This window comes from Clavispora lusitaniae (genome assembly GCF_014636115.1).
Source record: "Clavispora lusitaniae strain FDAARGOS_655 chromosome Unknown tig00000185_pilon, whole genome shotgun sequence".
Classification (NCBI taxonomy): Eukaryota; Fungi; Ascomycota; class Pichiomycetes; order Serinales; family Metschnikowiaceae; genus Clavispora; species Clavispora lusitaniae.
The window spans coordinates 183,973-206,622 of record NW_027093979.1 but is presented as its reverse complement, the minus strand read 5'-3'; the positions used below and the strand labels follow the sequence as shown (position 1 = coordinate 206,622).

Sequence of the window (22,650 nt, the reverse complement as noted above, 5' to 3'; positions counted from 1 at the left end):
CGATATGTTATACGGCAGTATAGGCAGTATTGGCAGTAACATTCTTGGTGGATTCGACTATCGTATCATTACAGTTGATCAGTCTCGGAGAATAGTCTAATCATATCTGCTCCATTGCCTCCATACTCAACCAAACTTCTACTACTTCCGATTTCTTGCACCAGCAATTAAAAAAAAACAACTGGCAGCAATCATTTCTCTCCATTGAAATTCTAAAAATTGCATCATCAAGATAATATTGGCATGTCTGAATTTATCTCCTCCACATTTGATCGCGATGCGAATACTACATACATCTGCCATCGCTTCTTTCACCTATATGCTTTCTTCCGCGGCTGTTCGGGCAACCAAAAATGTCCGACGGGCCCGGTTCCGGTCCTTCCATACATCGTTGGTCTGCAAGAATGCCGAAAACGTCAAGCGTTTGCCGTTCCTCTCCGATGCTCGAGAGTTGGTGACACCTCTAGATTTCAGCGTATCCCGCACGCTGAACGCGGTGAAGGAGACGAGAAAAATAGTCCAGAAGACGAAGAAGACGTACTTTGACCCGTCCAACATGACGCTTGACTTTTCCCAGTCCAACAAAGCGCTTTTCAACAAGATTCAGACCGACAGCAAGATGCGGACGAACATGCGGATTCGGGAGCCCGCAGATGCGTGGCTGAAGTTGCACGGCGAAAAAATGGCCCAGATATATCGGAAGATGCAGCGGTACCTCATGTACGGGCGGATTTCGCTCAACGACAATCTTAGCCCGCTTCGAGTGGGAGACTTGGTTCTTCTCAACACCCATAGCACGCTTCTCCATATTGTGGTTGCTGCACCTCTGAGTTTGAGCTCAAGTACCTATACGTTCATCAACAACGAAGGAGAAATCACGTACGGAACCAAGAACAGTGTGCGCTTTCGAATTCCTCAAGTGATTCCCAAGCTGTTTCTAACGTCTCTAGGACTTGTGGTTTTGGAAAAGAAACATCAGGGTATTGCGCCCATGGGAATGCCTGACAGCCATTTTTCTCGCTCAGAAGCTTCTTTGCCCAAGACGTCCGTATCTAATAGCCAAGATCAACCAAACGGAACCCTTAATAAGGCAGCGCAGATTGCTTCCGACACAGATGAAAAGGAAGCTTCTGAACCACGGTCCGAGCCAGCTTTCTCGAATTCTGGAGACGATTTCATCGTGGCCCAGGCTGCATCTCAGCTACTTACAGACACAGACGTTAAAACATATGTGGTGCCCAGCAGTGCCAGAAGAGTTTTCTCCGATTTCTTGACCAGTGTCTCCATTGTGTCTTTTGAGAAAATCACCGCCTTCAGCAACAAGTTGGAGTATTTCCACAAAGTCTTACAGTACGATGAGAACAACAACTTGATTGACGCTGCCCGGACAATTCCGCTCTTCGAGTTACTTGGGCTTGTGTCCAACTTTACGCAAACCCTAGCCCAAATTGACAAGGTGAAAGGATCACCGGAAGAGTTGCGTCTCATGAACTCATATGTGCGCAAAATACGTCATGAAAGCGTCACATCATTTGGAAAAAAGCTTCCGGTCAATACCAAAACAGATTTCGCCGAGTCCAGCCACTCCATCAGTTCCTATATTGCATTTATCATTGCATTGAGTCGAAGCAGCCGGATGTGGAAAATCAACACTCAAAAATCGACAAAGACCCCTATAAGTGTCGATATCTTACCTGTGCTTAAGTCTTCACAAATGCAAAGTGCTTTGGAGTACTTGAGAAGAAACGGAACCGATGAATTTGTTCAGTTTTACGTCAAACGGTACGTTGGCGAAGAGAATTGCCAGAAACCTCCTCATTATGATTCCATCGTGCAAATGTTGAAAGACTTTGTCATCTCAAACATTACAAATGACCATACTATGGAAAGTGTGCTAGGTAACCTCATACGAAACATCGATATAACCTTGGAAACTAAGGGCCTCTATCAGAAACAGCTGATTCCGTACTCTTACGAGTATTCCAAAAGCAGGGCATTTGACATAGTGATGACTCTAGAGAAAACCGGATGGATCAACCCTATGCAATGGTCAGATGCATTGAAGCTTCCAAACACGGGGACTAGTGTCGAGTCTGACAGATTTGAGGAATATTATAGGTTTGTAGACTCCAAGTTCGAGTCCAAAGAAAAGTTTGTCGAGAAGATTGCAAACGCTTCCATTGACCAATCTCATACCTTCCTTGGCTCTGATAAGCCTATTGACATGATTGCGGATGATCTCTTTGTCGAGAAAACTAATGAACTTGCTGTGAAAAATTGGATTGAAAAAGATTTCTACAAAAACGACCCTCTTGAGCCTGTTCGTGAGGATTTCGGCTCAATCCCTGTTTACTGTATCGATTCCGAAACCGCTCATGAAATTGACGACGGCATATCCATTCATGAACAAGGCCTGTCTTACGTGATTACTGTGCATGTGGCAAACCCAACGTCTTTCATCAAGCCAACATCTTCTTTAAGTGAAATAGCCTTTAGAAGAGGAACCACTGTTTATTTGCCAGAAGGCCCCACTATGATGTTGCCGTCGCTTGTTTCGCAAATGTGTGGATTAAATGCAGAAGGAGAGACTCGGACTTTCGCTATTCAGTTTCTCTTAGGAAAAGAAGATATCGACGCTTACTTGGATATTATGCGACAAGACCCTACAAAACGGCCATTATCTTCCCTAGCGAAGAAAGTGTTGAAACAGCTCGTCTCGACAGCAAACATCAAGTTTTTCAAAGTCAGCAATTTCCCTAAAGGATTCACCTACGAAAAGGTGAACACAGTGTTGGAAGACGCAGAAAACATCCAGAAGTTTTCGGACAATACTCTCGAGAATGGATCGCACGAGTCCAACCTTTTCAAGCTCTTCCACATCTCCTCTATTCTTAGACATATAAGAGTGGGATTAGGGAAAGGGTTGGAAATGGACTCTAATGGGTGCAAAATCGATGTGAAATTCACTGAGGAAGATCCTTCGCCGAATGAACGATTTCAGCATGTCAAGGATGGATATAGACTTTCCGTGCCCAAAGGTGATCAAAAGACCACGCCTGTGATAACAATCACCAAAGTGATCGACCAAGATAGCAAGTCCAAATCACAGCAGTTGGTGTCAAATTTCATGATCGCCGCAAACTATGCTGGGCTGGTTTATGCCCATAAACACAAAGTTCCCATCATCCATCGGACGCAGGAACTCAGTCTTGAGCCCACCTTGGAGAACCAACTTCAAAGGTTGAGCCGAAGTGTTTATGAAGGCGGGAAAAGCCTTACCGTGGAACAAAAATCGCAGATCTTGTCTGTTATAACGGCAGCCAACTATGAAGTTTCTCGGAAAAGACACGAGAGTTTAGGCTTGGACAGCTATCTGAACTTCACATCTCCATTGAGAAGATATGTGGACATGATCAACCACTGGAAACTCGAAGAACATGTTTTGCAGAGGAAAGGAGAAGAAGTGGATGATACAGTCAAACCATCTACAGGCGATCTAGACTACATTGCCAGCCATCTTCAAAGTTGTGAGTTCACCAATAAAGGCGCACAACGGTTTTCCGACTGGTTCTGGCAAGCTACGTTTCTCCGGCATTACTTCGAGGCAGAAGCAGAGGGCCATGTCTCGCAAAAAATGGATTTCCATTTTCTTCTTCGGAGCGACGCCAAGTTTGGAGACGTTTCGGCTGAGCTTACCGGGTTTAACAATCTCCGTACCACCATTGTTCAAACCCCTTTCTTGACGGAGAAGTTTGCTAGCGGCGAGTTCCGCATCGGGCAGGTTCTTGAAAACCCACGCTTCAAAGTGATAAAGCTCGATTTCATCGAGCAGGAGTTTGCAATTGAGCTCTGTCCCTAGCCTGTAAATAGCATGTACATAGAAACAAAGGAAATGAAATGAAATGGGGAATATAAGTAAATGGGGAACACAAGTAGTCCTTTCGTGCGATATTTTCTACTCAAGCCGAGTTCTATCACTAATTGCCAACTTCAATGTCAGCTTTGCTGGGTCTATGCGAATCGAACATCATTTTCAATATTAGAGTCTCAAAGTCACCACGATTTGTCGTCTTTTCCCTCCCGGGTAAACATGCCTATTGTACTTACAGGAGATGTTCGTGTATATAGGGAGATGAACAAAAATTTTATGTACAAGAAGGAATGTGTAGAAAAAGCCAAGAGCAATCGTGGCCTATATAGACATGACGAGCGTACCTGCACCGAATATGTGACGTAGACCAAAAAAAATAATGAAACGTCTGCGTTCCGGTATACAAACGGCCGATGACAAGGAGCATGGCTTTTTTTAACATTCCCATAGGGGCCACATGGTTGGCGGAAACGGATTTGTTTGAAAAAACATTGTCTTCATCGAGTTATAGGGGACAAAAGTGTCGGCCAAGTGGCCAGGCGGAATCTCATTTTTCCGCCCTTCGGTGCGAATCTTCTTTCGCACGGCTTGATCTTCGCCGCATTACGTATCATAACAAATTATTTTCCCGCAGGTGTCTTTTTTTCTGGTGCATCCAGGAATATTTTTTGATCTCTATTTTTTTTATTTTTTTATTTTTGTCGCTTCTTCTGTTGTTGTTTTGCTCAGCCTTTTCTTTCACCTACGAATCTATCGATTTGCTGATCTTAGCCACACATGAGTTCTGCCCAGGGCACTTCCACCTCTGCAGTTCTATCTTCATTGGTGGCCAACTTGATTCTTTGTGGAATCTTTGTTGGCTGCTTCCTTGTGCTTAGATTGAAGTTCAAGAGAATCTATGCACCAAAATCTTCCTTCGATCTTGTCGACGAAGAAAAGAAACCAGTACCTTTGCCCAAAGACCCGGTCAGATGGATCTTTATTCTCTTGACCAAGCCGCACTCCTTCATTATCCAGCAATGTGGTCTTGACGGTTACTTCTTTTTGCGGTACCTTTTCATTTTCTGTCTCACCTTCACCGGTGGTATCCTCATTTGGACTGTGTTGCTTCCCATCAATGCCGTCCACGGTAAAGGCAACAATGGGTTGGACCAGTTATCCATCTCCAACGTGAAACACCGCAAAAGATACTACGCTCATGCATTCATCTCGTGGTTTTTCTATGGCACTGTCATCTACATCATCTACCGTGAGTTGTTCTTCTTCAACTCTTTCAGAGCTGCCGTATTGTCATCGCCTAGATACGCCAAGAAATTGTCCTCCAGAACAGTCTTGTTTCAGTCTGTGCCAGACGCTTGGTTGGACGAGAAACAATTCTTCAAGTTGTTCAATGGTGTCAAGAGAATTTACATTCTGAGAAACATCCGTCTCTTGAACCATAAAGTGCGTCAAAGAGAAGATATGGCCATCAAGTTGGAAGCGGCAACCTCAAAGTTGTTGAAGACAGCAATGAAGGCGAAAATAAAGGCAGACAAGAAGAACATTACTGTCGAAAACCCGGAAAACATCGACCTGTGGGTGCCGGAGAAAAAGAGGCCCAGACACAAGGTGAATGGTTTTTTCTCCAAGAAAGTCGACTCCATCAACTACTATCGTCAACAGCTCCCATTACTCGACAATGAGATCTACAGATTGCAGAAAAACTACAGAAAGTACCGGCCCAAGAACTCCATCTTTGTGGAGTTTGAAAACCAGTACATGGCCCAATTGGCGTATCAGTCCGTTGTGCACCACAACCCATTGAGAATGTCTCCTGTTCACACTGGAGTGGAACCTGGTGATGTTGACTGGGACAATATGCGTCTTTTCTGGTGGGAAAGGATCACCAGAAAAGCTATTGCTGTCGCCAGTATTACTGCTGTTGTTATTTTCTGGGCTTTTCCTGTGGCCTTTGTCGGTGTTATCTCGAACATTAACTACTTGACGAACAAGATTCACTGGTTGAGATGGATCAACGATATTCCTGGCTGGATTCTTGGTGTGATTACTGGTTTGTTGCCTACTGTGATGTTGTCTCTTTTGATGTCTATCTTGCCAATGTTCATCAGAGGCATGGCAAAAGTTGCTGGTGCAATTTCCGCTCAAGAAGTAGAGATGTTCACTCAATCGGCATACTTTGCGTTTTTACTTGTGAACGGTTTCCTTGTTACTGCCTTAGCATCCTCGGCTACAGCTACTGTCACGAGAATTATTGATAACCCATCCTCTGCCTTGTCCATTTTAGCATCCAGTTTGCCCAAGGCTTGCAACTTCTACATCTCGTACCTTATTTTGCAAGGTTTGACCGTGGCTGGAGGTGCCTTGTTCCAAGTTGTGGGTCTTTTCTTGTACTACATTTTGGGCAAGATTTTCGATAAGACTCTCCGGAAAAAGTGGGCCAGATTTTCTGGTTTGGGAACTGTGGCTTATGGTACAGCTTTCCCGCAATTCACCATCTTGGCCATCATCACGCTTGCCTTTTCCATCATCGCCCCAATGATATTGCTCTTCGCTGCAGTGGCTTTCGCCTTAATTTACATCGCCTATTGTCACAACTTGACCTACGTGTTTGTTGAGGGCCCTGATTCAAGAGGTGCGCACTATCCTGTGGCATTGATGCAAACTTTCACTGGTATTTACATTGGCCAGATTTGTTTGTTGGGTCTTTTCGTTGTGGGTAAAGGTTGGGGCCCAATTGTCGTTGAGGCCATCGGTCTCGGTTTCACCATTTTTGCCCACATCCAAATCAAAGCTGCATTCAACCGTTTATTGACTGTTGTTCCAATCGATGCCATGAAGTCTTTGGATGGCTACTCTCATACCCCATCTTACGACGGCGAAAGTGATTACAAGACAAAAGTTTTGGCGAAACATCATAAGTCTTATGAAGAGAAGAAGGAGGAGAATGAAGTGGAGCAAAACTTGGAGGAAAACGTTGAAAACGGCCAAAGTCTTGTACCTTTAATGGCGGACCGTGAATCAAAATCCGTCAAGTCGGATAACTTCCTCATCAGATGGATAAGACCAGATATCTTTTTGAACTACAGCCATGCCAAACAGTTGATTCCAGCTACATATAACATTGAGCCGGAAATCCAAGATAACAAGCATGCGTATGAACAACCATTTATTTCGGCTAAGATGCCCACTTTGTGGATTCCAAAAGACCCTATGGGCTGGTCTACACAAGAAATCAAGGAAAACTCGTCTTTTGTTACCATGTCGGATGAAAACTCTGGCTTTACCGAGAAGGGCGACATTGTTTACCTTGGCAAGCCGCCATACTAGTTCATATTGCTCATTTACATTATTGTATATTATTTGTAGTCATCAGAGGTTAGTGTTTTTTGAATTATTTATCGCGTTTTATATAAGACTGGCTCGGCATATCAATACTATGTTGTTTTCAAGAAGATCATTGTAATTATCCTAAGCAGGTTTTGATAAAGACTCAATTGACAGCTGAGCGACGACAATTCTGCACTCCCATATTTAACTGAGTTATTAATATCACGATATTAAAAGATACTGACTGTACACTGCTTTTGGAACAAAGCAAAAAAGTGCTCTATGTGCTATATTTATAAATGGTCCTATGTTCTCTTAGAGTAATGAACATGACACTATATGTCAATACATGGGTAAAAATGCGATAATACTCTTTCAGACGGATTGTTCAGTCTCTTCTACTTTTTAGTCTAACACATAGTTTTCACCAAACCAATCTTGTATGGGATCAATCCAACCAACTTCCTCGGTGCGAAATCACGATCGAGAAATGACAAATTACTAGACGCAAAAAAAAACTCCAATACACAAGTGAGGAAAAACGCGAGCCTGGAGTAGAGAGCAATCCCGTTCTGAAAGCATACAGATGCTCCAAAACTGTATTTCCCATTGCAAACTTCACACTAAAACACAGACTTCCCCGCTTAAAATCACGTGACAGATTCAACCTCTACATTCATTTTAGCGAGCCAAGTATATAAACGCCATGATGCGCCGTTTTTTGTCGGCTATGGGCCAAAACCGCTCCTTCGCCGAAAATAGGCTTCTTCTTACCGCCAAACACCTTCGACCTGAACAGTGGTCTAGACTGCTTTCACAATACGCCTCGGCACAAGTTGGTCTGCGGTTCTCATCGTCATACAAGAACTATGCCGTGAAATCGGATGAGAACAAGATTGTGTCGTATTTCCACGATATTCCACTTTCGTTGGATGTGGAGAAGCGCACTGTGAACATGGTGGTGGAAGTTCCACGCTGGTCGAACGCCAAGCTTGAGATCAGCACCTCTTTGGAAGGAAACCCGATAGTTCAAGATACAAAGAACGGGAAAGTTCGGTTTGTGCGCAACTTGTTCCCGTACCATGGGTATATCCACAATTATGGCGCATTGCTGCAAACGTGGGAAGATCCAACGGTGAAAAGCAACGTGGATGGTCTTGTAGGAGACGGTGATCCGTTGGACGTTTGTGAAATTGGATCTCGTGTATGGCCCACAGGCAGTGTACGCCAGGTGCGTGTTTTGGGATCGTTGGCGCTTGTGGACGATGGTGAATTGGACTGGAAAGTAATTGCTATTGACACGGAAGACCCATTGGCAGACGAGCTTTTTGACGTCCACGATGTTTTCGTCAAATGCCCTGGGCTTCTAGAGGCAACAAGACAATGGTTCAAGGACTACAAGATTCCGGACGGAAAGCCTCAGAATCGTTTTGCTTTGGGCGGAAAGTACCGCACTCTGCAAGAAACCATCGAGACCATCGTGGAGTGTCAGGAAGCTTGGAAACGCTTAGTTAATGGCGAAACAAAACCTTCAGGCAACTTCTCTACAGCAAATGTCGGTGTTCCAGGCTCTGAGGGACATGTTCTGCGCTTCTCGTTCAACGATTCAGTCTTGGGTGCGGTGTGTGAACCAGATACACCAATTCCAGCCGAAGTGGATCAACCTTTCTACGTGGTGACATAGGATTAGAGAGAGAAAATTGATGCTCATTATTTCAATAGAATGCAATAGACGAATAAAGTGGAAAGACGTCAGATTTAGTCATATTCAGTCCTTTTAATGCAACGGGCACAGTTCTGTTTATGCGATCAAGTATAGACTCGTTCTTGCCTTTCTTATGCTCAGCAAATGCAAATGATAGTTTTTGTTTCTCTTCTGGTCATTTTTGTTTCTTCTCTGGTGATGTTACTTCTTTTCTAGTGATATTGTTTCTCCTCTGCATCACAGGTTCTTCACTGTGGAGATGATTCCGTTGAGATACTCTACACCCGAGAAATGAATTCTCCATATGAACACGGTTCTCCGATTTCGCGTCATCTTAATAAGACAAAAATACGCTGTCCATGAGTCAAAGGAATAATGAAATACTTATTCTTCAAGAATTAGTTAAATGCTCTAATTGCTTTAGCTTATACCTGCTTTAATACATTCAATAGATGCCCAATTACTATACTTATACGCATCATCAGCTGAATAATTCTTTTACCAAACAACAATTGACTGTCCATGAGCTCAACTACAGAAATAACCAAGAAGATAATGTGCGCAATAGCTGAGAATACTGAATCAGGTCCTTATAATAAGCTCTTCTGTTTAGTTCAACTTTTCCTTTTCTGATTACATACAAAAGCAATTTCAACCAATCTGAAAGCCTTTAAAAACAAACCAATGCTCGACAATTTGTTTTTCAACTTCCTACATTTCTTCTCTGATTCCATCTACTCCAGGTGGTCGCACCTGCACATCGCTCTCATAAGAAAACATCTCACCAACATCTTTTCTTCAGGCCATGGACAAATCTTCGTCTCTTGTAAGTAAGGCATTGCGGCCCATGGAGATGACGTCTCTGTGGACGTTTGCATCTGCCTTGGCCTTGTTGAAAACGGCGCCCGAAGACTACATCAGCGATGCGCTAGACGACTTTTTGATCCACAACAACGATGTTTTGCTTTCCCCATTGCCGTTTGAGCGCACGGACAAGTCCAAGCCGCTTGATAAATCTACAAAAGACTTCACACTACGTGGCGTCTTGTACACGGGCGTGACACCGAGTCTAGTGGCCACAGCCACGTCGGTGGCCGAGTTGTGCCATACAGACTTTAAAGAAACGCTCCGGGTGATTTTGCAGACCATTGCAAGAGTTCCAGAGCTTCTGCAGCCTGAAAAGAGCGCCGGGTCTATTCTGTCGCGTTTGCCCAACGAGGAAGATGCTGCCGTTGAAAGAGACCGCGTTTCCTTCTATGCCTCTGTTTTGCTCAAGGAGAGAAGAACCGTGCTCCGCGTGACAGCTGAATGCTTCAATAATAGGTTCAACGAGTACTACTCGTCCACCGTTCGAAATCTCGGAAAGTCGCTCGCCGGAGAATCAAGCTACACCGTCAGGTTGGTGGGTACCGCCCAAGCTGTGATGCGGCACACTTTGCTGACAGAAACCTCGTCTGACTTGGAATCTCTGGTCATTACAGAGAACGTTCTTGCTTGCGTGGACATTTTGAAGCTCATTTGCGAGATACTAGTTTCAAGCCCAGCCATTGACAAGTCTGTGGTCCAGGCGTGGTTCCTGTTTATGGAAAGCTCAAACTTTGCTCATTCTTTGGGCTCGGTCATAGCAGACAAGGAGCTTTTCACGTTGATCCAAGCCCTCTGCACCATCGTCTCCTTGCAAGTGTTTGACTTGTCCTACTCGCATGGCAACACAGCCCCAAATCTGTATCTTGAAGACGGATCGGTCTTTTTGCACATCGACAATGTTATCCGAGATCAGGATCCCAATGACATCATCAAGTACGCGTGGCTCATTATGCTCTACAAAAAGTCCATCATTCTTGAAGAGTTCCCGCAAGAACAAACGCAATTTCTTTCAGCCATGCGTCTTTCGCAAGTTCAAAAGAGTATGGCTGTGCTTCAGCAATCTTTGGATGGATCCAAGGTGTTTGAAGAAGTAAGATCACTCAACGAATTTCTCAAGTTTGATAATGTTTTCGCTGTTGTTTTGTCCAATTTGATAATGACTGCGTTGCCTTTGGTTTCCATGTCTTCAAACTTTGCTTCCTGTGTTGCTGAAGTTTTGCGTGCTGCCCCAAACAGCTCTGTGGAAAAGTTTTTCGAAAACCAACAAGCTGTCAATGCATTGATTTTGGCTCGCGCAAAGTTTCCCATTTCTTTAGAGCCTTACCTCAAATTGGCATCCATCAACGGAAATTTTGCATTGCACGAGTTCGAAGAGCTCAAGTCTTACATGGCTGTCTTTGATAAGACCGAGTTCGGCCGCATGTACGATATTGACTCGGAAAACACAGATCTTGTGAAGACTTCTCAAATCATCAACCTATATCCTCCCTTTGAAGTGAATCACAAGTTGTCCTTTTTAATGAATTACGACACAAAGGCTAAAATCGTCCCAACTGCGGATGAATCTAAAATCTTGGTGACTTTCCTTCATAAATACAATGGGTGGGCATTCCTAGGAAGAGTCCTCCAAAACATATCGAAAGTGTTTGATATTGCCGACCAGGAAAAAACCTCCATTTTACATGATATGCTCGATGTTCTTATTGCCACAACGGAGCAGAATCCTCCAGAAAGTATACACGTGGTCTTGGAGTATATGTCAGCATACATTGATGATTCAGATATTGTTGATGTTCTTTTCAGGCTTTTTGAGCAAGGATTACACAACAGAAGTATCGAATTACTGGAAAAACTTCTTCGTCTTTTCACCAGTATGATGCCAGTAATCTCGCATAGAATTTGGCCATACTTGTCCGCATCCTCACTTTTGCCAAGCAAGGGAAAAGAAGGGTTCCACTCGATATTGTTCGGATCTGTCGAGATGACGAAAGGTGATTACCAATTCACTACAGCGTTGGTGAAATTTGTGTTTTCTCTTTCTCAAAATTGTCTATCTTTACAAACAGATTATCCTCTAGAGTCTAAGAGTGAGTTGTTCTCCTGCTTCATTGAGCATCTTCTCTTTGTGTTTGAGAGCTACACTGGATGCAAATTCAATGACGGCTTCCAGAAACTTGAACTAGGTGTTTTGATTTTGGACGTCCTTAGGCAGACTTTAGAATCCATTCATTTGATCGATCCTGGTGTTGACTCGCATAAGAAGGCTACACATGTTTTTGCAAATGCGTCAGAACGTATTGTGGATGTCTTCCTTTCGACTGAAACCAAATTCATCCGTTCGGCAACGCCAATTTTAATGATGATTGATTCGGTGGCAAAGTCTGTCAACTACTATGAGGCGAAAGACTTTTCAGGTTTCTTTGCGGACGTTTGGATCCATTCCGCATTGTCCTTCTCTCGTCTTCTTGTCACCATCAGAAGCACTATCAATGGTGTTCCTTCTGCATTTGAAAAAGAACTTTTTGCGAGATTGCCCCAACTCGTTACTGTCTATTCCCGTGGAGGACATTTCAGAAAGTTGACTTTGGACTTAATCACCGCTCTCACCAATGGAGTCTGGCAACATGAACCCATGCCTTCAATGTTATCCCACCTCGGCAGAGAACACTCTCGCATTTTCTTAAATTCTTTGGCGGTTGATTTGGACAATGCTTTTGACGATTACACCATCAAAATTTCCATTTATGACTTCCTCTGTGCCATAATGGAAGCCAATCAGCAAGGTCTTGCCATTTTATTTATTAGCGGAAGAGACGTATTTGGCGAATTCACTAGTGAGACTAAAACAGATGCGCAACTGGTTGTATCTTTGCTTTCTATCTTGAGAAGAAACGTGAAGAACATAAAATATTATCCTCATTCCGTTACTGTGCATCTTCTTGACGCCATTTCTTTGGCATTCAATTCCTGGACTACCGAAAGAGATGAAGAAAGCGATGTTTCTTTCGTCGAAGAATTAGTGACAATGTTGGGTAATTTTGAGAAGGACGCAAACCCTTCCGACAGCTATGATTTCATCGTTGCTTCTTATCAGAGCAAACTTTACTCCAAGGTTGCTGAAATTTTGTCGTTGGTATTGTTCACAAGCAAGAACGATAAGTTTAAACAGTCCATCGGCAATCTCCTTTCCCGTGAAGACTTCTTGAGTAAATTGCCGGAGATGTTTACTATCAAAAATTTTCAAATGACCCTTTACGACCAAGTGGCATTACAGTTTAGTAATGTTTTTCCTGACCATAAGCTTACGCAGTTTGCAGTGGCAATACAGAAAAGAAACCGGTTTGGCATTGGTGCTGTTTATGACCTCATTCTAATGGATACGCTTTTCCAAAGACATCCGAAGTGGAAAGATCTCAGAGACCAAATCATATACTCCAGTGCCAATATCCAATACTTCAATGCTCAATTGGCTTTAGCCAAATCTCTTGGTGCGCTTATCACGGCGTTTTGTCGCAAGGTCCCTACTAAAATCCCAAGAGAGTATTTGGGACTTGTCCCTAAACTATTGAACATTCGCGATCCAAGAGATAGTTATACGGAACCTTTCCTCGTCCAGCTGACTGCAGAGCGAGTTGAACTTGGCTTCTTGATTTCATACACTATGAACAACATGGAAACCGTGAAAAAGTCGCCGGAAACAGCTTTAGACATTATTGAAGCATGCGGAGATTTGATGAGAACCACTGAGTTTTCCGACACCAATGGTCAAGGCGTACCACAACGTTCGTTACTCCGTCTCATATATGTGGCTCTTTCTGAGCTCAAAGATGAGTACGAGCTTTTGATTGCCAGGTTTAGCGTGCTCAACGATGTTTTCGACACCGTGATTGCTCGACGCACAAAGAGCATTGTGAGTGAACTTCAAAACGAGGTTTATTTATCTCGGACACAGAAGAAGCGGGCTCAGGGCAACCTCGAACTTCGGTTCGACGACATGAAGCTAATTTTGTCCATAATGAAATGCTTCCTTCTGTTGAACCTTTCTCTGTCGCTTCTTGACGATCTAGCTGAATGTCTAGCTAATGCGGGCACAGTGGATTCCTTGCTCAGTTTCTATCTGTTCTCGCATTTGATCTTAGTGAACGAAGAGCCGGTTTGTGCGCAGCTCAGCTTGATGTTTATCCAGCAACTATTGGCTGTGGACACCTTTGCGGAGCGCTTTGTTGGCCGGAATATTTTTATGGTCATCCGTGAAAGTGTGATCTCACAGGCTTTACGTGGAGGTGGCATCACGATCTCGAACGCTCCGGCCATCTACAAAACATGGACTAGTGGTATTTTGCCCATTTTGGTCGGCGCCCTAGTGAAAACGGCCCAACTTTCGGAGGTTGTGGCTACAATCCGCTGTTTTAGTAAGCAGATCGAGTCGTGTATTGAAAGTTGGGCTCGCGAGCTGGCGTCTCTTCAAATTTCGACTGCTGGAACATGGGAAACAACGCAAGTGTTGCTTCTTTATCATATGCTTCGAGCAGTGGCAACAAAATATTTGGACAACGATGCAGAGGCCAACGTTCCCATGCCTGGGCTTGAAAGCCAGCAAAAACGTGATGATTTTGTGGACTACATCAACAACTTACTCAAGCATCCCAAGTTTCTCTCGTCTAGAGTTGTTCCTAGCAATGCAGAGGAAGCTGCAGTGATAAAAGCTGGCGGAGCACCTATGCAGAATCTTGTGTCTGGGTTGGTGGAGGACATTGGCGAGTTGAAGCAGTATTTGTTGTGAGTGCTTAAACTAGAGATGGCTGGAACCTGCTGGCCTGTGGAAAGTGGATTAATGTTTACGATTAGAATAGAATAAAAGTTGTACCATAGCCATTAAGTTTCTCGATGCTATTGTGTATTTGCAGAAGTGATTCGACAATAAGCGGAATACCGTCTTCAAAATACCGAAATGACTCGAAATATCGAAAGAATTGAAATATCAACGACTTCGAGTTTCTATTATAACTCCTGCTCTTACTGCCCACCATGAAAACGCCAATAGAGATGTAGAAGTATACGAAAACAAAACAGCATCTTAACATGTTTCAGCACTTTAGTATTCTTGTAATTAGAAGCTCAAACGCTCTAGTCCAGTATTCTTTGAAATATTCATTCAAGATTTATCATTTGAATATTAGAGTATATAGACAGTAGTTTCACAATGCATCTTGCCTCAATTCGCATTAATCCCGTTTATTCGCAATGCCTGACTTTTTTTACTTTCTACTCTTTCTTCTTTCTGCAATATAATTCCTCTACTGTCTTGTATTTCCGTTTTCGCTTGCCGCATCGCAATCTGTTTTTCTGTCCAGACAACAACAAATTAGGTCTGACCATGACACCTCATAGATCCCATTTACTTCCTTTGTCATTAATCCTCCTTTTCCTTTTCTAAATGGTTATATCCTCACATCTGGTGATCGCGTTTTTGCAGCCGCTCAAAAGAAAAAAAAAAAATAGAACGCTCGTACCGCGCTCGCATCTCCAACTACATGTCTTTCTTTGTTTCAGCGCCAGGCAAAGTCATTCTTTTTGGTGAACACTCGGCTGTATACGGTAAGCCGGCTATTGCCGCTGCGCTAAGCCTCCGATGCTATCTTTTGGTGACTCCGAACCCCAATTCTGATGATATCATTCTTGAGTTTCCTGACATTGGCCTAGTGCACAAATGGAGCGCGGCTAGTCTTCCTTGGGATGAGATAGAGGCGGTGACAAAGAACGAAGGGCGGCCAAAAGCAACAGACGAGCTTATCCCAGAGCTTTTAGACGCCTTGGCCGACTCGCTTGACATTGCTGATCCGCTCCACTATACGGCATGTCGCTGTTTCTTGTATTTGTACGCCAGCTTGTGCAGCCGACAAACAGCCGGTTGTCATTTCTGCATTCGTTCTACGTTACCTATCGGCGCAGGTCTTGGCTCCCTGGCAGCCACTGCTGTTTGTTTGCTGGCTGCCTTGTCCATATTGGGTGGCCATGTGTCTGCACCTCTGCTTGCAGTCAACGATCGCCACGCTCACAAAGATTCCAGCGATGCCACTTTCATTGATGCTTGGTCTCTCATGGGTGAGAAATGTTTCCATGGAAATCCTTCAGGTATTGACAATGCTGTGGCTACGCATGGCGGGGCTGTCATGTATCAGCGCATGACTGGCCCTGGCAATCCGTCTGTTCGCACAAGCGTGAGGAATTTTGCTGCTTTACCGTTGTTGCTAACAAACACGCGTGTGCCCCGCAGAACAGCAGAGTTGGTCGGAGGTGTGGCTCAATTGGGCGCCAAGTACGCGCCAGTGACAGAGGCCGTGTTGCAGGCCATGGACCACGTCGCACGCCATGCGTACGATCTTATGGTTCGTCCTGAGTGTGATCGTGCTGCTCTCTCCGATCTAGTGAAGATCAATCACGGCCTTCTCGTGTCGTTGGGTGTATCGCACCCAAGTTTGGAGCAGGTGCGCATTATTGCAGACCGTCACTCGCTTGGTGCCACAAAGTTGACTGGTGCTGGCGGTGGTGGCTGCGCCATCACTTTGCTAGCCGATGGGTTAGATCCATCGAATCTAGTTCTGGCCCAGCGTGATTTCGCAGACGCCGGTTTCGAAACATTTGACGCCACTTTGGGCGGCAAGGGTGTTGGAATGTTGAAATTGAGTGATGTGGATACACTGGCACAAGAAGTGGTATTCTCTTCGGAAAAACTTGCATCCTATGCATCGCGTGAGGAAATCGAACAGAACATTGGTGCTTCGGAGTTGCCTGGATGGCGCTTCTGGTGAGTCAGGACGAAAATGAATGCGAATTGAACAATGCCTGAAGACGTCTTAAGGTGACCACGATCTTCGGCGTGCCACATCAGTGGTTCCAAATGTACTATAAAAAGCAGACTTCTTGAATCTGTCGAACGGAAACTAATAGAACTCACAAAACTAGAGCACGATAACTATTCGTATAAAGAAATGCAATCGTGTAGTTTAGTCACCAAGAACACATTATCTATGATATACCTCACAAGAACATGACGGCTTTTGAGATAAGTCACGAAGTAAATGGTACTAATTTTTCGTTAATCTTGCTTCTTGTTCCTCAAGCAGGACCATGTCAACATTTTCATCGTCGAGTACCATCCATTTCCTACTTGTGGAACATTTAATGAGCAGTGCCTATTTCTTACAGAATAAAAATGGTAGCGTTGACTTTGAATACTTACAAATCATGAAATCATGTCCCAGGCGCAATGCATTCTTATGCCAGACTAACCTGGAAGAAACAGTCCCATTATATGCTGCCGTAAGACTTTGATCTTGCATCACCCTTCTTCGTTAGATTCCCCTGTTGAAGGAAAGTTTCGCCTCGTGTCCTTCTTTGTCTTTCAAATTATGGAATTGTGGTTCGAGGGCCAGTGCAGGTAAAACTCTGGTTTGCGGGAAAACCGCCAACGCAAAAGGCAAGGCCACAAGGGACGTGGCAAAAATCAACCCTACATTGACTGCCGTTTCCACCAACTTGGACTTTCCCCGGAGAAATCTCGACTTCTGCAAGCGCACCAAAAGAAGAGGAGGAACCACCATGATGGGAGTAGCGTTGATGACTCTGCTGGCCGCAGTCTCGCCCACGGCATAGAACGCCGCCTTCTTGGAAGTTCCAACGTCTTTCCCCTCTTCGTCATAGACACTGATTCCATGGCGAAGCTCAGCACTGCGCATCAAAAAGACATTGGCGATTCCGGCCGACACCACCGCAGCAAACGGCACCAAGCGGCCCAAGATGGTTCTTGTGGCAGGGTTCAAGCGGCGCATTCGAGGCACAAGCAGATTGAGGCCGAGAGCCACAGAGCACAGCGCCGATACCGCCAAAACGTAGTTTGTGGCAATCTCCTTGGTGCTGAGCGGATGGCTCTTGTTGGCGTTGGAAATGTTGATGGCCACGTTCAACAGCTGGTTGGCAATCTGCCAGAACAACGTTCCTGCCGTGCCCAAGCCGGGCGTGAGCATGCCTGCCGTGACCACCAAGTTGGACAAAACACAAGAGCTCATGCGGAAGGGCAAGAAAACGGTCTCGCCCGTGTCCGGGTGCAACGCCGAGTCCAACACTTTCTTTGCTCGCCAGAGATCGGGCGTCATGGGCGAAACGCCGTTCTTGTAGTCCCAAACGGTGCGTTTTGCGGCGGCTATGTCTGATGTCGAGTTGAGAAGCATGGTGGGGTCAGAGATGTCGGCGCAGTGGCGCACACGGCCCCAGTAGGTGGAAAGGTCGTAGCGTGAGGGCGGGAGGGGCACAGGGCCAGGGACAGAAGAGGCCATTTGATTTCTGAACGGAATAAGTTTTTTGATGGGGCAGTTTTGGATCGAGCGTCGATGATTGTGAGTCAGCGGTGCGGCTGCAGGAAGATGAAGAAAGATGAAGATGAAAAGATGAAGACAGAGGAAGATGAAGACAGAGAAAAAGATGAAAGAAAGAAAAAAAGAAAGAAGGAGGAAATCGTGGAAGCAGTGACAAGAGATGTTTGCGATCAGCAAATGTTGTGGGAATCAAAATTGAGGTAGACGTGAAGATAGCGGTCGGCCTGGTTTGCGCCCGAAAAGTCAGGCGGCGCGCAGGTCGAATGAAAGGAAAACTGGGGCGCTATTCAGTACATAGAGGTGGATTACACGGTAGGTTTACCTAAAAGATTATTTAGTGTTGATGAGTGTGGTTAGGTGGCTGGTCAAAGAAATGGTATACTATGTAATCATGACAAACTACTGGTAACCTATCGATTTAGTATTAGAATATTGGAATATTGGAATGTTGGAATATTGGTAATATTGGCGTGCTCGGTCTTCGAGCCATATTCGAGCGCGTTTTCGCGGTTTCTCGCCCGTTTTCGCGGTTTCTCGCCCGTTTTCGCGGTTTCTCGCCCGTTTTCGCGGTTTCGCATCACCGCTTGGTACATCATTGTTCATGAAATTCCCCGTGGTGGTTGGTCTTGGCGTGGACATCACTCGGATTCTGCGCTTTTCCCGTCTCCTCTCCCGTCCTGACTCCGCCCGCTTTCTTCAGCGTGTGCTTCACCCGACCGAAAACGACAAGTTCAATCGTCTCGAGCTATCTTCAAGGCCGCAGTTTGTGGCCGGATGCTGGGCTGCCAAGGAGGCTGTGTTCAAGACTTTGGACGCCGAGGACCAGAAGGTTTTCCTGTTCAATCTGTGGAGCCGCCGCACGGTGGGACAGAAACCGGAAATCGTGAACGACGCCCATCTCGATAAGTTTTTGTTGTCGATTTCCCACGACGATGATATTCTTGTGGCAACTGTGCTCCGGCAGAGACTCATTGAAACATAGTCATCTTGAACTATAGTGAGAGTTCATCTCTTATCAAAGACAGCCAGGCCGTTGATCGATCGTTCCGTTGTCATAAAGACAAAACTTACGTAGGTACTTGACATTGGATAGCTGCAATGATAGCTGTGCGGTATCTTTACGGGTGTGTCTTATGGATTTCAAAAACCTGACAATGCTTAAATAGGCTGGCGAATAGTTCATGGTGCTAATATGGAATTGCGCCCAGAAACATTGTTTCGCCTCATGCTCGAAGTTGGATGTTGCCTTACATTTGTCTTTCAGATTTCGTGAATTCAAAGCTCTGAAAATGTCTTGACATGTTTGGTAAGAGGACGAAATTGAAATCTTATCGACCTACGGATTCTTGATGCAGACTAAATGGATTCTTGAAGCAGAATAATTGACATGTGTGTTTATGGTTAGTGCTAGTTAATGAAAATTAATTGATTCAACATCTCCATTGGCACGAACAGACCGTACTAGCGGATCTGGAAATTGTATCGCATCCAAAAACGATTAATCTCAAACAAAACATATGAACGTGAATGCGTTATACTCTTTGCTGTGCTTAGTATACTTGCATTGGACATGAACTAAGTTAACAGAATAACTTTGTTGTATGACATGGTTTGCTCTTATGCTACGATGACTACGGTACCCTCTCAGTATATTTCCAATCGAATTCGGTGTTCGTATTGTATATTTGAGTCATTGCATTTCCTCTTCTATACGTCTTTAAGTACATGCTCTCATATCCATAATTGTGCATTATTTTACAAATCTATTCCCACTCAACAGTGGCTGGAGGCTTAGATGTAATGTCGTAGGTGACACGTGCAACACCATCCACCTCATTAACAATTCTCGAAGCAACTCTCTTCAAGAAAGAAGCCTCGAAAACATACCAGTCTGCAGTCATGAAGTCCACAGTTTCAATGGCACGCAAAGCAATCACTTGCTCGTAAGTTCTTTGGTCACCCATAACACCGACAGACTTAACAGGCAACAAAGCAGCGAAAGCCTGGGAGATTTCCTTGTACAAACCGGCCTTCTTGATTTCCTCAATGAAAATGGCGTCGGCCTCTCTGGCAATCTTAACTTGCTCCTTGGTCACTTCACCCAAAACTCTGATGGCCAAACCTGGACCTGGGAATGGGTGTCTCCAGACCAAGTCGTGAGGAACACCCAAAAGCTCACCCAAGTGACGAACCTCGTCCTTGAACAACTCTCTCAAAGGCTCAATCAACTTCAACTTCATGTTGTCCAACAATCCACCAACGTTGTGGTGAGTCTTGATGGTCTGCGATGGGCCCTTGAAAGAGATGGACTCGATCACGTCAGGGTACAAAGTACCTTGCAACAAGTACTCGATTTCTTGGCCAGAAGCAGGCTTGATCTTGGCAGCCTCGTCTTCGAAAACGTGGATAAAAGTGTTACCAATGATCTTTCTCTTCTTCTCTGGGTCGGTGACACCTTTCAATCTACCCAAAAACAAGTCGGAGGCATCGACAACAGTCAAGTTGATGCCCAAACCTTCAGTCAAAGTCTTGTACACTTGCTCGGTCTCGTTCAATCTCATGACACCGTTGTCGACGTAGATGGCGTGGAAACGGTTTCCAATGGCCTCTTGCATGATCTTGGCTCCGACAGTAGAGTCGACACCGCCAGAAACGGCACCAATAACTTCAGCGGTAGGACCAACCAACTTTCTGATACGCGCAATCTCGGTGTCGATGAAGTTCTCCATCGACCAGTTGGTGTTGGCCTGACAAATGTCCACAGCAAAGTTTTTCAACAAAACCTTTCCGTTCACAGAGTGGGTCACCTCTGGGTGGAACTGGATACCGTAGATGTGCTCCTTCTCGTGGGCAATAGCACAGAATGGAGAGTTGTCCGAAGTGGCAACGGTCTTGAAGCCGGTAGGCAAAGCGTGCAACTTGTCTCCGTGAGACATCCAAACCTGAGAGTGGTCGACACCCTTGAAAAGAGGACAGTCCTTGTCCTCGACGTTCAAAGTGGCCGGGCCGTACTCTCTCTTGTCACCACGGCCAACACCCTTTCCGTTGATCCAAGCCAACTCTTGCATTCCGTAACAAATGCCCAAAATAGGAACGTTCAACTTGAAAATGTCGTGGTCGACGTGAGGAGCATCGTCGGCGTAGACAGAGTATGGACCGCCAGACAAAATAATACCCTTAGGCGTCCAAGACAATTCGGAGATTTTCTGGGTGCAAGGCAACATTTCAGCGTAAACGTTGAACTCTCTCAATCTTCTGGTGATCAAGTGGGAGTACTGAGAGCCAAAGTCGAGCACCAAAATGGTGTCGAAAACTTTGGACACTTCAATGGGGACGTCTTCGGTGGACATTATGGGTATTTTTTGTTGCGCAATTAAAACTTGGGTGAAGAGCTAGCGATGCCCAGACAAGATCTCAATTTGTTTTCTGGCACAGGGAATCGATGGTTTTATATGCTTTTTTTTTCTCCTGTGCGCGATGCGGTGTGCAGATAAACCAGACCACAGGACAAGACAAGGATTGGACAGAAGAGAGAATAAAAAGGACAAGACAAATAGGATAGGAAAAAAGGAAAATACGTCAGCTCTTGTGAATGTAGAGAAGACTATGGCTTGGACGGATTTTGAATGCGGTGGATTTTTCATTGAGTGTCTTTTCGAAAAGTTACCGAATGTGGTATCTTTTTGCACCCATCCGTGTCAGCGCGCGATTGAGTAATAAACACAAACGTATTTAATTAGTTTCTGTTGTCTTGGTGAAGTTCGAAAGCCATTCTGAATCTCCAAGTCCAATTGGCTGACCATTCTACTTCTGGCATACGATCACAGAGTTCAACGGCCATACGAGGTTCCCTTTAATTACTGATTTGAACCAACCTTTCTGAGTACATTTCTCTTCTGCTCTGTCTTATCGTCCTCTTAGCTCTTTGTTCTACATGAGATCACTCCCCCCTCCAAGAATCACCAAAAAAAGGAGATGGCGCCGGTTCAAACGGTATGTGAAAAACGCCTTTTCCCAGCAGTATTGGAGGCCTAGTGTGGATGCCAAGAGTAATCGGGCCCGGCGTGTCAAAAGAACAGCTTCTCGTTTCAAAACTGCTAGCATCTTGGGGAAAATTGCCTCATCCATGGTTCCGGGCCGCCGAGTCCACGTTTCTCTAAACATGTAACGAGACATGCATGTAGATAAGCTCGGCATCTTATTTGGAATCAACGGATTCTAACTTCGCGAATGAAAAGTTTTGGAGCATTTCTCGTACAATAGCATTTCTCGTATCGTATTGCCTTCAAATATCAAGTATCTTTAAAGAATATCCATCTGATTACAATCGGATTTTACTGGTTTGGCTTTGAAAGGCCTCAACTTCGAGTCTGCAAATAATTGCCTATCTCGAGACACCGCGGCCTTGCCGCGGCCCGACCGCGGCCCTTAGAAGATAACACTTCAAGTAGAAATGGCTTATGTAATGGATTCCAGACTGTTCCAGGCTTAGAGCTTGGGATAAG

The 22,650-nt window shown here is 44.8% G+C and overlaps 9 protein-coding genes across 9 annotated transcripts; 7 read left to right on the top strand and 2 right to left on the bottom strand. All coding sequences in view use genetic code 12, as the record gives it.

Annotated features, from left to right (window-relative positions):
• Positions 1 to 277: 277 nt before the first annotated feature.
• MSU1 (Msu1p) lies at positions 278 to 3,859 on the top strand (the record flags this gene model as incomplete). Its single annotated transcript, XM_002614686.2, has 1 exon — positions 278 to 3,859. One exon carries the CDS (start codon positions 278 to 280, stop codon positions 3,857 to 3,859), a length of 3,582 nt encoding a protein of 1,193 aa, XP_002614732.2.
• Positions 3,860 to 4,648: 789 nt separating this feature from the next.
• Positions 4,649 to 7,198, top strand: FOB63_003768 (uncharacterized protein; the record flags this gene model as incomplete). Its single annotated transcript, XM_002614687.2, has 1 exon — positions 4,649 to 7,198. One exon carries the CDS (start codon positions 4,649 to 4,651, stop codon positions 7,196 to 7,198), a length of 2,550 nt encoding a protein of 849 aa, XP_002614733.2.
• Positions 7,199 to 7,904: 706 nt separating this feature from the next.
• On the top strand, positions 7,905 to 8,882 carry FOB63_003767 (inorganic diphosphatase; the record flags this gene model as incomplete). The annotated part of the gene is made up of 1 exon (XM_002614688.2): positions 7,905 to 8,882. The coding sequence occupies one exon, from the start codon at positions 7,905 to 7,907 to the stop codon at positions 8,880 to 8,882; it is 978 nt and encodes a 325-aa protein (XP_002614734.2).
• An 826-nt stretch (positions 8,883 to 9,708) lies between these two features.
• Positions 9,709 to 14,553, top strand: NUP188 (Nup188p; the record flags this gene model as incomplete). Its single annotated transcript, XM_002614689.2, has 1 exon — positions 9,709 to 14,553. One exon carries the CDS (start codon positions 9,709 to 9,711, stop codon positions 14,551 to 14,553), a length of 4,845 nt encoding a protein of 1,614 aa, XP_002614735.2.
• Positions 14,554 to 15,304: 751 nt separating this feature from the next.
• On the top strand, positions 15,305 to 16,582 carry ERG12 (mevalonate kinase; the record flags this gene model as incomplete). The annotated part of the gene is made up of 1 exon (XM_002614690.1): positions 15,305 to 16,582. The coding sequence occupies one exon, from the start codon at positions 15,305 to 15,307 to the stop codon at positions 16,580 to 16,582; it is 1,278 nt and encodes a 425-aa protein (XP_002614736.1).
• Positions 16,583 to 17,125: 543 nt separating this feature from the next.
• On the bottom strand, positions 17,126 to 18,106 carry FOB63_003764 (uncharacterized protein; the record flags this gene model as incomplete). The annotated part of the gene is made up of 1 exon (XM_002614691.1): positions 17,126 to 18,106. The coding sequence occupies one exon, from the start codon at positions 18,104 to 18,106 to the stop codon at positions 17,126 to 17,128; it is 981 nt and encodes a 326-aa protein (XP_002614737.1).
• A 640-nt stretch (positions 18,107 to 18,746) lies between these two features.
• On the top strand, positions 18,747 to 19,127 carry PPT2 (holo-[acyl-carrier-protein] synthase; the record flags this gene model as incomplete). Its single annotated transcript, XM_002614692.1, has 1 exon — positions 18,747 to 19,127. The coding sequence occupies one exon, from the start codon at positions 18,747 to 18,749 to the stop codon at positions 19,125 to 19,127; it is 381 nt and encodes a 126-aa protein (XP_002614738.1).
• A 781-nt stretch (positions 19,128 to 19,908) lies between these two features.
• On the bottom strand, positions 19,909 to 21,495 carry GUA1 (GMP synthase (glutamine-hydrolyzing); the record flags this gene model as incomplete). The annotated part of the gene is made up of 1 exon (XM_002614693.1): positions 19,909 to 21,495. The coding sequence occupies one exon, from the start codon at positions 21,493 to 21,495 to the stop codon at positions 19,909 to 19,911; it is 1,587 nt and encodes a 528-aa protein (XP_002614739.1).
• A 584-nt stretch (positions 21,496 to 22,079) lies between these two features.
• FOB63_003761 (uncharacterized protein) lies at positions 22,080 to 22,313 on the top strand (the record flags this gene model as incomplete). The annotated part of the gene is made up of 1 exon (XM_066102355.1): positions 22,080 to 22,313. The coding sequence occupies one exon, from the start codon at positions 22,080 to 22,082 to the stop codon at positions 22,311 to 22,313; it is 234 nt and encodes a 77-aa protein (XP_065958298.1).
• Between the last annotated feature and the right edge of the window lie 337 nt (positions 22,314 to 22,650).